The sequence below is a fragment of the Scophthalmus maximus genome, chromosome 7 (genome assembly GCF_022379125.1).
Source record: "Scophthalmus maximus strain ysfricsl-2021 chromosome 7, ASM2237912v1, whole genome shotgun sequence".
NCBI lineage: Eukaryota > Metazoa > Chordata > Actinopteri > Pleuronectiformes > Scophthalmidae > Scophthalmus > Scophthalmus maximus.
This window is the reverse complement of record NC_061521.1, coordinates 3,310,376-3,324,640: the sequence shown is the minus strand read 5'-3', so window position 1 is coordinate 3,324,640 and position 14,265 is coordinate 3,310,376. Positions and strand designations below refer to the sequence as shown.

Below are 14,265 nucleotides of genomic sequence, written 5' to 3'. Positions count from 1 at the left end.
GATATTGAAAGTCAATTTAATACCCTCTCCTTTGACTCGTAGCCGAAGTCGAGGTCACAGTGACCGATTTTAATGTTGGTTTTACATCAGATTGAAAGGTTGATCAGCGTAACAAAGCTACAGAAAGTCATGACGTGTAATTGTCTGATTGTACTCCTGTAAAAGTGGCAGTATGTTACACATGTTGCCCTGCGGGGGTTTCCCCTCCAAACACCCACTTCAAAAATCCTCTTTGTCCTTTTTGTGGTTATTTTTAGAGCAACAATCAAACTTTGTTTCTTAAAAAAATCTTGCAGATCTTGCAAATCTCATGGCATAGACAAATATTACTGAGACGGGCTTCGCTAAACGTGTCACATGGTCTGTCGTCAGTGACAGCGGCCGCAATGTAATCGAGCAGGCCGAAGAATGACTTCCCGTCCCTGACAGAGAACATTATTTAAGAAAAATATTTACGTAACCCCAAAAGATAAACTCGTATCTGCAGTTGCGAAACTCTAACTTTTGACATAACATTATTGTTTATCCATATAGGCGATAAAATGGTTTGTTGCTATATTGTGTTTGAAAAAATATTTATTAATTTGGGGTCCTAAAAATTCTGGTCCTAGCTTTTATCCTAACTGCAGTTATGGGCGGCAAAACTTCTGCTGAACTTCAGTCAGATGGGAGGAATCAAGTCATTTGTTGATGAAATACGTATTGCTAATCCCAACTTTAACTTGTCACGGTGTTGTGTTTTATTCATGGCTATGTAGACATCATCGCTCTGCTGGTGCTCGAGGAGGAAGAGGATGTGTTTGGCGTGGTGGTACAGGCGATGAAGATGTATCCCACCAGCGAAGAAGTGCAGCTCCACGGCTGCGGAGCTCTGCGATTCCTCCTGCAGAGAGGTGGACACACGTGTTATAACCTCTTGTAGACTGTTGTGATGTGTGCTGTCTCTGTCTGAAACGCCTGGATTTATTTTAGATTTTGTTTCCGTATGCTCGTGTTATGTCGCTTAATCCGTTTCTTGTGTCTCTGTTTCCAGTGAGTGACGAGCACCTCGTGGAGTTTGTGGAGATCCAGGACCATTGTGTGGTCTTGGCGGCTCTCCAGAGGTTCCCACACAGCTCCGAGCTGCTCCTGCAGGCCATGAAAGTGCTGCTCCCACTGGCTCGTCCTGGTAAGACCTCACGACACTCCAGTAATGTTCTCATGAGGCCTCAGAGGGAAAAGAACTGAAGCAGCCACTTTGATATTGATTAGTAAAAAAAAGGGAAAGTACATCAGTGCTCTCCTAATCTTATTTCTCACTTGTTTAATGCTTTGATCTCACACCGATTGAGCTCCTGACATAGTGCAGAAGCGCATCAGCATATTAAAGAGTGAAGGTTTTGGTCTGAACCGAAGTCTGGTGTGGGAGAGAGTGTAGAGCGTATTTCTCCCCATAATGTAACCATAATGTAACTAGTTGCATCACAAGATTCCTATTGATCATGAATGAAGCGCATAAAACATCGTTCTTCTTTTTTTACACAGTCTATTTTGAGCGAATGTCACTGTGACGCTTTGTAAATCAGATTAAACGCCGGCAAACACATGCGGGACAGGATAGTAGTGTACGAGTGAATACTTTGTGTATAATTGCTTCGGATGGATGAATGGACAATGGAAGAAAGCCCCCGACTCTTTAAATTTCCAGAATGATGTTTTTCTCCCACCATCAGGAGGGGGGGTGGAGTGGATCATCCACTAACCAGAAGGTCGGTGGTTTGATCCCTCTATGAATGTGTGTGTGAATGAGTGAATGTGTCTTGTAGCATAACGCACATTGAGTGGTCGTCAAGACTATATGAGCACTGTATACATGCAGTCCATCTCTCATGTATTGGCTATGGACAGATGACAGTTTCATTCACACACATTCAAGGCATATTTACCATGAAAACATAAGGATAGTAATCTGTCCATCTCATCTATAAAGAATATAGATAATCTAAATTAGAGCATTAAACTAAGAAAACATGAAAAGCAAATATCAGTGTCAATATTTGAGAGTTTGAGAAAGATAAGACAATGGTATTTTAACCTTTGTTTGTTTTTGTGTGTTGAGTATCTCTTCAGTTGTGATGCAATCCCAGCATGAGGGGGAGCATTTTACAACTGAAAAGTAAACAGCTTTCTGGAGATTATATGTTTTCATCTTTTCATTATATTTTTGCACCATGGTACCATAGCAACCTTTCACATTCACAGATACAGATTGGATCCGGGGTTGGGGCTGAAATATGCTAAATAATTATCCACAACATAATCATGGACATTTAGAACAAAAGTACTTGACCATCAGTAATTTGACAGCAATGACTGAATCTGATTGGTTTACCCACAAAATACCCACAGTAAGGTGATCGGAGGAATCGGAGCGATAGAATCCTCACGACCTGAGGAAACAACCTGCTGTTTCTGAGCTTTCTTTGCCACAGTGGGGGTGTGTGGTGACTGTGACTGGTTCTCTGTGATGTTGATCCCCAGGAATTTCTAAAACTGTTCACCTGTTGTACCTGCGCTCCACTAATCTAAACAGGACCGTGTGTGTCTTTGCCTCCTTTTCTTTTTTCTAAAATGAGCAATCAGCTCCTTGGTTTATTCACGACAACCTAAGATTCTCACAAAATATCAGCTTTGCTGAATTATAATGCAGGTAACTTTCTTTTGAAAAGTTTAAAAAAACATAGTTTAGCTTTCCCTGTGCAAAAGAGCATTGGATGTCATGTGCGGAAAGAACAGTATGTACAGCATACGGATACAACGGCTTATATGTTGTGACGGAAATGAACACGTGGGAGTACAGTCCTTACTGTTTCATATTTATAGCAGGTTTTTCATCTGTATTAAGCTTATCACACTTATTCATTATAATATAATATGTTTTTTTCTAAAAAGGCCAAATATATTAGCTATAATTTATATTTAAGAAAAAACAATATGAACAAAAAAAACCAACATTGGCCTACAGTGAAATTCTAATTATCTGGATGAATTCTGCATGAAAAAGGAGCAGAACATTGATGCAAAAGTTGACTTGAGTTAAAAATATATTTGTTCCACATTAGTCTCAGATCTGAGATTCCTCCCGGTCATTTGGGGGGGGGGGAATTCCGGGCTATTTCTATTAATGGCTATCATTATTATTGAAGGACTTTATCTGAGCTCTTGCTTTGTTTCCTTTTATAAGCTGATTTTTTTTTTTTGTGGGGGGGACGGACAATTATATTCCAGCATATCTTCTTTGTAGGCTTGATATCTTAATCATGGCTTATCATTTCCTATTCTATTCCTCATGCCATACACACTATACATTTTTACATGTCGTGTGCATAATCTATCAGTGTATACCAGCGTGCACTGACTGAAATGCAAATAAATCCCCAAACACTACATTAAAATGAAAAAAAATCTGAAATGCAAAGAAGAAACTAAAAAGCCCTCGCTACTCCGAGCTCATGAGCTCTTTTGTCTCCAGGCAGTAACGTGGAGATGTTGATGTCCGGAGGCGCCCGGTGCTACAGCGTGATCATTGTCGCCATGGACACCTTCCCCGAGGTGGAGGAGCTGCAGGAGACGGCCTGCTGCCTGTTCAGAAAGTTTACATCAGGTCAGTCCCGGATAATAACAGAGAACATTAATATTCCTGTAACATTGTAAATACCCCATCGTCTCCTCCAATATAACGCATTACAAAGATTTATCACAGCACATAGATTTTTTTTTCAATACACTACATGCACCAGGCTTCGTGGTGTACTTCCGTTTCAAAATAATGCTTCTCGTCTGTTTACCGTTACTGTGTTTATTCACTACTTCATTCAGAGTTTTGGCACGAGTCTTTGCAGGAAAATGTCCAAAACGGGACATCTTCAAACACAGATGAAGAAGTACTCAGAGCACTGCTCTTTCCCACTTTGTTCCTCTTCATCGAAATTTAATGGCGTACCAAGTTTTCATGAGTTTCCGACCCGTCCCGACCCAAGGAGACCATGGCTGGTAAACATAAGGCGGGATCATTTCTCTGTCACCTCTCGCACAAAGGTCTGAAGCAGACCCTTTGTTGAACCAGACCGGAAACAGTTAAGCAGTACTAAGTAGAACCCGGACATGGTTATGCAAGTAGCCCATTTGCCATTGATAAATTGAGGCAGGGCCCCAATAACTTTTGTCAAATGTTATCTCCAGATTATTAACTATTGGAGCTGATTGGTCAAAGTCATGGTCCACAAAAATCTGTTCCAAAAAACAAATGTTCCAGGATATCTCTCCGCAAATAACATGAGAGACAGTGTTAATCATAAAATGATCAGAAATGATTCCCTGCCATATGATATCACAGGATAAGTGCTGTCATGAATAAGTCACAAAGAACTCAGACAATGATGTAATGCTCAGTTCAAAAAAAGCATTTTTCAAGGTATATTTGCATCCTTTAGATCAAATAATAATAAAAATTATAGGATAAATAATCATTGTCATGCATTAACTTTTGCAGCCAATAACATTAGTAACAGGATCTTAAGATTATCTAGATTGAACAATGATTCTTCATCACATGGAATAAATTACGTCGTAATGAAATTAATATAAAGATGTTAGTATTGTCTGATTGAAGTATAAACAGTAACTGTAAAAATGACATACAATCTGGACTTAATTTTGTCCCTTTGGAAATAAAAAATATGTTTTGTTTGTATAATTCTGTAGTAGATTTGATCAAATACAGGGGAAACCAATAAACAATGGGTCCAAGTGCTCTGATGTATCTTCACATGTGATTTACCGTCGGCTTGTTGTGTGTTGTCTCGCAGAGAGCTACTACAACATCCTAGTGCTGAACGGCGTCCAGAGGGTCGCGGTGAGAGCCTGTCTGACTTTCCCCAACAATGCCACGCTGCAAGCGGCCGCTCTCTCCTGCCTGGCTGACCTCAGTGAGGAGACACACACACACACACACACACGTTAAATATAACTCACCCTTTCATGTCTACGCAGCTGGATTAGCGACGAAGACGACAGAACAATGGCTTGACCTCAACATAGATACATTGCCGCGTTACACACAAAAACCTAAATTTTATTAAGGTAGTAAAACAGTGCATCTGTTGTGACGAGCGAGAGGCCGTATTAAGCTCTCTACAACCAAACATTGTTATGATAATTAGATGTTCTACATTACTTATTTCTTTTGATCGATTGATGTGGATATTTGGCTTATAACACGCGGGAGTAAAGATGACCCAGACCTCACCTAGCCCCATGTCCCCTGAAATGCCTCCGACCTCAAAATTAGAACCTTGCGCAGCAGCAGTCACACACCACACTGTCTCCTTCCGTCAGCCGCGACCATAGTGCAGAACAAAGAGGTGGCTGAGCAGGGTCTGGAGAAAGGAGAGGAGGAGGAGAAGAGGGGTAGAGAGGAGGTGGAGGACATGGGCCTCGGGTGGATGGAGGCGTGCTGCGTGGCGCTGGAGCTCCACGCTGCCGAGCCCGCGGTTCAGGTCAGTCCAACTTCTTCCGTCCTTCTTGAGCGACAAGCAAAATATTAAACCAAATATTAACTTAAGTAAATCAAAGCGTCTCAACTCGTGCTAATCCCTCCCACTGGCTCAGGAAAGTGCAAGCTGGGCCATTCACAATCTGTTACTGCATGGAGCTGGAGTGAACTTGTTAGGAGAGGAGCAGGAAAAGAGGTGCGCACTGAAGCGATGAAAGTATCACACACACACATCTCCAAAAAAATTGAACGCCCATTTGATCAGTGAAAGAATGTAACGCGTATTGTTGTGGTTGTTTTCCAGGACTCCCGTTCACAGACAGTTGATGGCGGCCATGCTGCTGCACTCCTCCTCTCCCAGCGTGTTTAAAGCTGCCACCAGTGCTATCGCCACGCTCATCACCCACAACAGTGAGTCTTGACCTGTATTTATTAACAGCCAACGTCCAGAGATGTGGCTGCACTTAAAGGTGACATATTATTGCAAAAATCACTTATCAGTGTTTGTGCACATACATGTGTGTATCTGTGGAGCCTGCCAGCCCACAACCTGTGAAAAAACACTACCCTGTGGTTTTTTGTGTGCCGGCTAAACCCTACAGCCTGACTCTGAACCAATGGTTCAGATTTCTTTCCCACTCTGTGATGTCACAGTTGGATTCTTTTGGGGGTAACCCCGCCTGCAATCTGAGAATCTCTGGTGAAGGGGCGTGACATTTCCTACACATTTTGAAATCGGTTGACTAATCACAACAGAGTGGGCCACCTGGCCTATCAGAGCAGACGGGTTTATCGGGAGGCGGGGCAATAAGAGTGAAAGTGTGAAAAGAGGAGCTGCAGGAATGGGCAGAATGAGAACACTGATGCCTTTTCAGAACATTAGAGTATGTAAACTTTTTCAAGTGGTAACCCAAATTAAATGGCTGCACGGTGGTGTAGTGGTTAGCACCTTCGCCTCACAGCAAGGGCCTTTCTGTGTGGAGTTTGCATGGTCTCCCCGTGTATGCGTGGGTTCTCTCCGGGTTCTCCGGCTTCCTCCCACAGTCCAAAGACATGCAGAATGGGGTTAGGTTCATTGGAGACTCTAAATTGACCGTAGGTGTGAATGTGAGAGAGAATGGTTGTCCGTCTCTGTGTGTGGCCCTGTGGATAGGCTGGCGACCTGTCCAGGGTGTACCCCGCCTCTCGCCCAATGTTAGCTGGGATTGGCTCCAGCGACCCCCCGCGACCCTTAAATGGATAAAGCGGTAGACAATGAATGAATGAATGAACCCAAATTAAAAGCATGAACCACAATATGAGCAGAATATGTCACCTATAAACCATATAAACAGTATTTTTGATTCGCTGTCCACAGATTCTCTCCAGCATATCCACAACCTAGAACTAGACAGTTTCAAAGGTTGTTTTTTTTGTTTTTTGGGGGGTTAAAGGTGATTGAGGACGCTGTTTGTCATTGAAAGTTTTCTGTAAGACATTGATGAGAAAAAAAAACCCTCTCACCCTATGATCCTAATATGTTCAGCAATCCATAGATATAGTACAGTTTTGTTGGCTGGTTCCTGAAGTCTCTGCTCTGGTCACAGGTAAAATGCGTTCTCTGCTGCTGTCCAGTGGCCTCCACGTCAACCTCGTTGAGATGATGAAGAGACATATAACCTCAGCAGAGGTCTCCATCAGCGCCTGCAACCTGCTCAAGCTGCTCTTCCAGGGAAGGTGGGCTCCAGCGTGATCTAGAATCCTCGTTGGTTTTCTGGATAGATGAGGTAGAAATTAAACATGGGGGGGAAAACAAGGTGACTGAGGTCGGTAGAGTGTTGTTTCGGTCAGATTATTCACCTTGTTTACAGAGTTATGATGCGTGTGAAATTGTAATTGAAAGGCACGGTCATCATTTTTCGAAACAGTCTTAAATCAGGTGCCCTTATGAACATTGAAGCAATGTTTTGCTTGCTTTAATTATTCCTCTTGTTCATACTGGCTGTAAAAAACATTTAAAAAAATTAATATAAATTAATAAGCTTTAAATGTGATTGATAAGGAAGAAAAAAAAAAACAAGTCTTAGTTCTGTCTGAAAATACATTCCAAATTTATTCTTTTCGAAAATACGAGGCTTCAGCACTCATAAATTCATTAGCACAGAGTGTTTCCCCTCTGCAGGGGATAAATAGTAACAACAACAACAACTGATTTAGAAAATACACACTGTCCTTGTCTAACTCTGAGGACTGAAGCCTCATATAAACCTCAGATGAATTCTGAAATTTATTTTTAGATATAGAAAGTGCAGCAGAAGTTTTTGTTTGATAAAAAAATGAAAATCTTTTTCTGGAAACTTCCACACACTCACAAGTTTTTTCCTGAAGATAAAAAAGCCTTGGCTAAAACGAGGTTTACTATCAGGTGATGGGACATTGTTGAGTATATTGAGGTATTCTCAAAATGTACAGATACAACAGCGTTCATGTTTAATTTGGGGATTATAATTTGCCTCCCTGCGTCTGTAGGACTGCCAGTCTGGATGAGACGAACATGGCCATGAGTCAGATCCTCAACACCATGAAGGTCCACAACTTCCAGCCGGAGGTACAGCTGGAGGCTCTGCAGGCCAGCCTGGTCTTCCTCTGCCCAGGTACATTCAAGGCCCCAATCAGTCCTGGTGTTGGCATCTGTCTCCAGCGATCAGACCACAGGTGGACAGCTCTAAGTGCGTCAGTCAGTCCACACCTGGCATCGGAGCGGAGCCAGGGTGGGCTGAACGAATCACGATGCGGTGGGCAGCTGTACCGTGACATTGGTCTCCCACACCAAAAGACCTGGGTTCAGGGCCCAGCTGGAGCATGAGATTCACAAGAACAACAATGAGAGAGACAAGCTCTCTCCAAAATCGATTACTGCCCCTTTAATACCAGGTCTGAATTTGGTCCCAAAGTCTCTTTTCTTCCTTTCATTTTGTAAACATCAAAGTGCTCCGACTGTTGTTAATGTGTGACCAAGAGATGAGCTCCCAATCTGCGCCTTTCCCTCTTTCTGTTGATGAAGTTTTAGTCATGTTAATGCATCTAATAAACCCAAAGTGGAACAGCGAGCAGCTAAAGAAACAGATGTTTTTTTCACTTGCAAAATAGAGGGACAATGGGAGAATTACATGTTATCCTAGACTTCGATGTGGCAGTAACACAACTCCATATGAATGCAATTGGTTCTTCACAACAGTGCGAGATGACAGTCTATGCTAGATCCTGTGTCTTTTGTGTCTTCTGCTGCCTTCAAATGAACAAAAATCTGTTCATGCCTATTAATTGAATTGGCAGTTTGAGCAATCGGATATTAGGAGAACAGCTCTAAGTTCGGCTGTGCTTGTACTGGGATAGCTGCAGAGCAGCTATGTGTTTTCTTTGTCCTGCAGTTGAACGTAAAGCTGGTTAAGTGGAGCCGCTTTAGGTTATAGTTTACTCCATGTCTGCTCCGAGCACTGAATTTGTAACAGTCCTTGATTCGATTAGTGATTGACAACAGAGCGGTTGTGTCTATATGCTGTATGTTCACTTGTTCCCATTGCTGTGCGTAAATTCCCAGATAGGAGTTTAAGGGAGCACGGCATCTCGGTCGCAGATCCCGACTTGGCCGACGTGTCGCTGAAAGTCCTGAAGAACCAGTGTGTGGTGGAAGGAGCTCACACCCTCTACCTGGAGGTTCTGAACAGGGTATGAACACACGTCCCGCTGGAATCATTTTCTCACAGTTAAAAAAGAAAATCTGTTCTTGATTCCATTTCTTTCTCTCCAATCTGGCGTGATATGATATAATAAGATGACAAAGATATCACAAAAACCCCAAAGATGTAAGAGCTCTAAAACTGTGTGTGATTTGTTTTCCACATCCAGTACATTTAGTTTTCATTCCGTACACAAATTAAACAACAATCCATCCATTCATTTTACAAATTATACACTTCTTTGTCCTACAACCAGAATATTGGAAGGATGTAATTACATTTCTTAAAAGAATTTGCCACACTTGCTGGTCTGAATGAATGTTTTTTTCCTCCCCCTGTGGGTGTTGGTGCCTTAAGCCTGTGGGTGGAAGTTCAACTCTGAAAAAGTGGCTTTTAAGATATAGGAGAAAAAAAAAACATGACAGGAAAAGCCCAAATCCTACAATTAACCATACTTTCAACTTTTGTTAGTCTTTTATTGCTGCTTGCTTTGTCATTATGCAAATGTAATGTCACATCTGTCAAATGGTTTACATCTTATTTTGAAACAAAAAAAAAACGCCTCTCTTCTTTCATGTAAAAAAAACTGAAAGAACACTGTTGCGAGGCACCATGATGTGTAGAATGTATCTCACACATAGTAAAGTACGGCCAGCAAGTCTTTATGTCGCTCTACATAATTTGAACGTCGTTATCCAGGAAAAGACTAAGACTGAAGGCAAAAGAACCAATATACACATACATATTAGCCACATTGTCTGTCTTACAATGTATAAATGATTCTACTTTTCCCTCACATCAATATCTCTGATGATTTCAAGACCTGCTGTGGGTGGATCAAAACAGTTAATTGACAGTATATGTTTGAATGATTGAATCTTAAACCTCAAGTTGTTTTTCCAAAGACTTTACTCACACTTAAAAAAAATGAAAACTTTTCAGTAGGGATGCACCGATACCACTATTTTTCAGACCTTGTACAAGTACAATTTCTTACATTTAGCTACTTGCCGTTACCGAGTACCAATATGAGTACTTGCCCCTGCTTGAAAATAAAAAGTATACCCTTGGAATTTGGGGAGCCACGATCATGTGCTGTATAGCTTGAAATATTAGGATCGTCAGTGCCAACTTTTTTGTTTTTGTACAGTTTGTGTGTTTTTGCAATAAACTGCTGACATTTTTTTTTACAGGTATCTCTGCATCCCACAAGACTATTTACACTTTTAAAGATTTAAAAATAATTGCTGATCATATGGTAGGAATGATTTCGTCGTGATGTCAGAGATTTATGTCATATAGTATAGTAGTACATGAACTTTTGCAACCTATAAGATTAGAGACACAATCAACTGCTTATTCAGATCAATCAATCATTGTCATCCTGTGGAATAAATGCCTTCATGATGACGTCGTTATGATGTTGGTGTTATTACAATATTAAAATAGTAACATCCGCCATATGCAGGGTATACAACACCCCTCCGATGCTTCTCATTGTTTTTTAGATGTTGCATAGCTGCATATGCAGTATTAAGTATTATTTCTGACTGAGATGACCAGCGGGAGGATACACAGTGCTCTTTGTGTCTGTGCAGTTCATCAGCAGCTCGAACATACAGAAGTGTGGCCTGAAGGTGTTGTCTGCGCTGGCCGACTGCTCCGGTGCAGTGGACCTGCTCTGCCAGCAGGGGGCCATAGACACAGTGCTACATACACTACAGATGTTCCCACAGGAACGAGGTACAGTATACTAGTGTTATTATCAGCCCATTAGGTAGTATATGTGTCAACATTACATTTGTAGTAGTACTGTAGCTGTGTTCTTCATTAATGTATTCAAAAAAAAAAAAGTGTACAAACTTGATTATACAGCAGCTGGATTGCTGAATTAGAAAAATTTCAAAATAAGAAAAGACTAATTATGCTTTCACTTACTTCCCAACGTCCCACAGAGATACACTACTGGGGCCTGACCCTGCTCAACTACCTCGTAGCCAAGAAGAAGCTGTCGAGGATGATCGTGCCTGTCCTGGCCTCTGTCGTCGTCGTTTCACTCGTCCAGTATCGTCAAGACGCTGAGATGCTCCTGAAGGTGCTTTTTCTTTCTTTCTAGAATGTGCCAGAACTTGGACACAGGAAAAAAATGAAAAAGCACACGACTGAGGCCGCTGCTGTTGCTTTCTCATTCTATTTGAGCATGATACATTTTGTTGTTTCAATATTTGCTTTTGTGAAATTGAACTCCTGACAGCGCGTGTTAGAATTAGCAGTTGGACAGATGGATGACACAAGTCTTGCTTAATAAACATCTACCGAGAAGTCTGGAAATTTGAGTCTAGGATTTTGAATTTGGAAAATGTGTAGGAACCCTGGTTGTAAAATCAGGGTCTGAGGATAGTGGGTGTTGCATGATGTACAGATTGTGAAGTTTGTGATGATTTTGCGCTATAAAGATCAAAAAAATAAATATATATATATATATACATACATATAAATAAAATGTCTCTGTTTTTGTGTCCTGCAGTGTTTTCAGGTGGCTTTGAGGATGCTTGATGCCTGCTCGGGAGCGGCGGCTGAGCTGCAGAGAGAAGACTTTGACAGGCAGATCTTCCAACAGTTCCGAGAGGAGACTCCAGACCAGAGCAGCAGCCCGGTGAGTCAGACCACCACCAAGACCACAAGGCTGACATTTTTGCTTTCCCGTGAAATTTCTCCACAACTATAGAATGGATCTTCCCGAGGAGTTTGGTACAGTGCGGACATTCCATGTCCTCGTCAGAATGAGTTGGTATCACGTTGATCCCCCTCCCGGATTTTCCTTTAGCTCCGTCAATAAGTCAGGTTTTTAAAATGATAAGTCTTCAGTTCAAACTGCTGTCATAAATGTATTTTCTAATGTATTGTGACTGCATGCACATACCAGGAATTTCAGTTACATATTGTGTATAGGCAGACATTCCTTATAAAACATGCCGTTCAGTGCACGCACACACACGGAGTACCCACAAAAAGGAACATACAGTACAAAAAGAGAATGCAGGAATGCTACACATTGCTCAGATACCGATCGGATTAAGCACATAGGCCACTATTCTACTTTTTTTGTAAAATTCCTAGAATTCTTTGAACACTGGGAACCCACAGCATAATTGAATAAACAGATTTATATAGGGCCACTTAAATCTCCTTTAACCTCCTCTTCCCCCCGTTCCTTCTGTGGTCAGCTGCGGAAGTCAGTCTGTCTTGCCCTGTCCAAGATGTGGTGTGACTCGGAGCTACATTACAGCATGCTAGAAAAGGCCTGCGAGGACGGAGACACGACAATGGCAGAGTGTCTGATGGAGCTGGGCGCCGACGTCAACAGGAAGACGAAAGCAGAGTCACTCATCTACCAGGTCAGACGTCACAAAGCATCAAGGCAGGCCAGATTAGTGATTTGTAGACTCCAGCAGTTCACAAGTAAACTACTTTGTAATATTTATTCTTTAATATTGTCTCCACAAAGATATCTCAAAGTCATGGACAGAATTAGCCTAATTTCTCTAGATCTCGGATCCGTAATCTCCACATTTTTGATTTTATGAACACTTTATGAAAACAGATCTGAAAAAAAAACCCTCTCTCTACATACTGTTTACATCTTTTTACACAACAAACTCTGAAACTACACTCAAGAGGAGTTTGCTGAAAATATTACACGTTGTATGTTCAATTCAATTCATTTCAAGTTTATTTGTATAGCGCCAAAATGGGGGAGAGAGAGGAGGTGGGCAGAAAGAGGGGTTGTAGTCAATCGACAGACTCATGACAAAATAGGAAAGGTGGAAAACTTTAAAATATAAAAAAAACTATTTTTACATTTTATGGTCTAATTGATGAGGCACGGTGATTTCTATTATAGTGTTATTTCAAAGGATACTTATTTTATTATTATTTGAGAAATGTATCCATGTTTCCTAACAAAACCTCTATTTTCATTTAACAAAAGAGGCCAAACTTCTCAAACGCTGTCTAAGGAACTATCCGTTCAGAGAATAAATCTAATTGGGCGTACATGACAGTTGTCAGTAGTTGGTGCTACTGAGGTTGGATACCAGCACCACCACCACCACAGCTAACAGATAAATGAATCGGTGATAAGATAATCGCCAGTCACAGCCCCCGCCTGTCCGCCCGGCGTGGCCTCTCTGCTGTGTTCTTGCAGGTGTGTGAGAGAGGCGGACCTCTGGAACTGGTGGAGCTCCTGATCAGTCGCGGCGCACATGAGCAGCACCTCCGCAGGGCCCTGGCTGTGAGCGTGAAGCAGTGCGATGGGCCCATGGTCATTCAGCTGCTGGGCCGTCTGGGTCTGGACCTCAATAACAGTGCCCTCTGCCTGGGGGGCTTCAAGCTAGGCCGCGTTGACCCCGCCTGGCTCGGCCCTCTGCTGGCCGAAAGAGGAAGGGCGCAAACTCTTCGTTGCAACGGTGATTATTGAATGACATTGATTATCTTTGGATTTTGGGGCAGAAGCAGTGATTTAAAGGTGAAGTTGTGATTTCATAATCTCATTTGTGTACCCACGTTCTTGCTCTTTAAAGGTAAAGGTATGAGTTTGGCAAGGTACATTCAGTCCCTCCAGAAATCCAAGAGCATCAGTGGTCCATCCAGGTCCATGGCCGACCCCTGTCTGACCTCTGGCTACATCTCTGATGAGAGTGACGACTCCATCTTCAGCCTTGTCTCCATGGACGACGGCCTGATTTTCACCGACGACATGGAGAGCGACGGTAAAGTTTTGCGGTTTTGCTGGCGAGAGCTAATCCTCCAGTGTGTTCAGACATGTCAGACGGTTAAATTCTTCACTGTACAATCAGGGGTTCAATTCCTTTTGACCTTACAAACACTACAACGCAATGTGATTCCAATGCAGGTGTCAAATGTCTTCAGACAAGAACAGGAAGTGAAACTTAATTTGAGTTGTATGTTGGAATCAAAGCTATGAATGCACTGAAATTAAAATATCTGGCC

At 42.0% G+C, this 14,265-nt stretch overlaps 1 protein-coding gene across 3 annotated transcripts in view; it reads left to right on the top strand.

The window, feature by feature from the left end:
- lrrk2 (leucine-rich repeat kinase 2) overlaps positions 1-14,265 on the top strand; it is a 37,632-nt gene that overhangs the window by 4,832 nt on the left and 18,535 nt on the right. For all 3 annotated transcript variants that reach the window (XM_047333559.1, XM_047333560.1, XM_035642801.2), the window contains exons 5-20: positions 759-893; positions 1,034-1,168; positions 3,512-3,643; positions 4,848-4,967; positions 5,377-5,537; positions 5,650-5,729; positions 5,838-5,944; positions 7,120-7,249; positions 8,042-8,166; positions 9,114-9,241; positions 10,851-10,995; positions 11,208-11,347; positions 11,780-11,908; positions 12,480-12,650; positions 13,460-13,721; positions 13,836-14,024. In XM_047333559.1, coding sequence (XP_047189515.1) covers positions 759-893; positions 1,034-1,168; positions 3,512-3,643; positions 4,848-4,967; positions 5,377-5,537; positions 5,650-5,729; positions 5,838-5,944; positions 7,120-7,249; positions 8,042-8,166; positions 9,114-9,241; positions 10,851-10,995; positions 11,208-11,347; positions 11,780-11,908; positions 12,480-12,650; positions 13,460-13,721; positions 13,836-14,024 — 2,289 coding nt within the window. The remainder of the gene's footprint in view (positions 1-758; positions 894-1,033; positions 1,169-3,511; positions 3,644-4,847; positions 4,968-5,376; positions 5,538-5,649; positions 5,730-5,837; positions 5,945-7,119; positions 7,250-8,041; positions 8,167-9,113; positions 9,242-10,850; positions 10,996-11,207; positions 11,348-11,779; positions 11,909-12,479; positions 12,651-13,459; positions 13,722-13,835; positions 14,025-14,265) is intronic.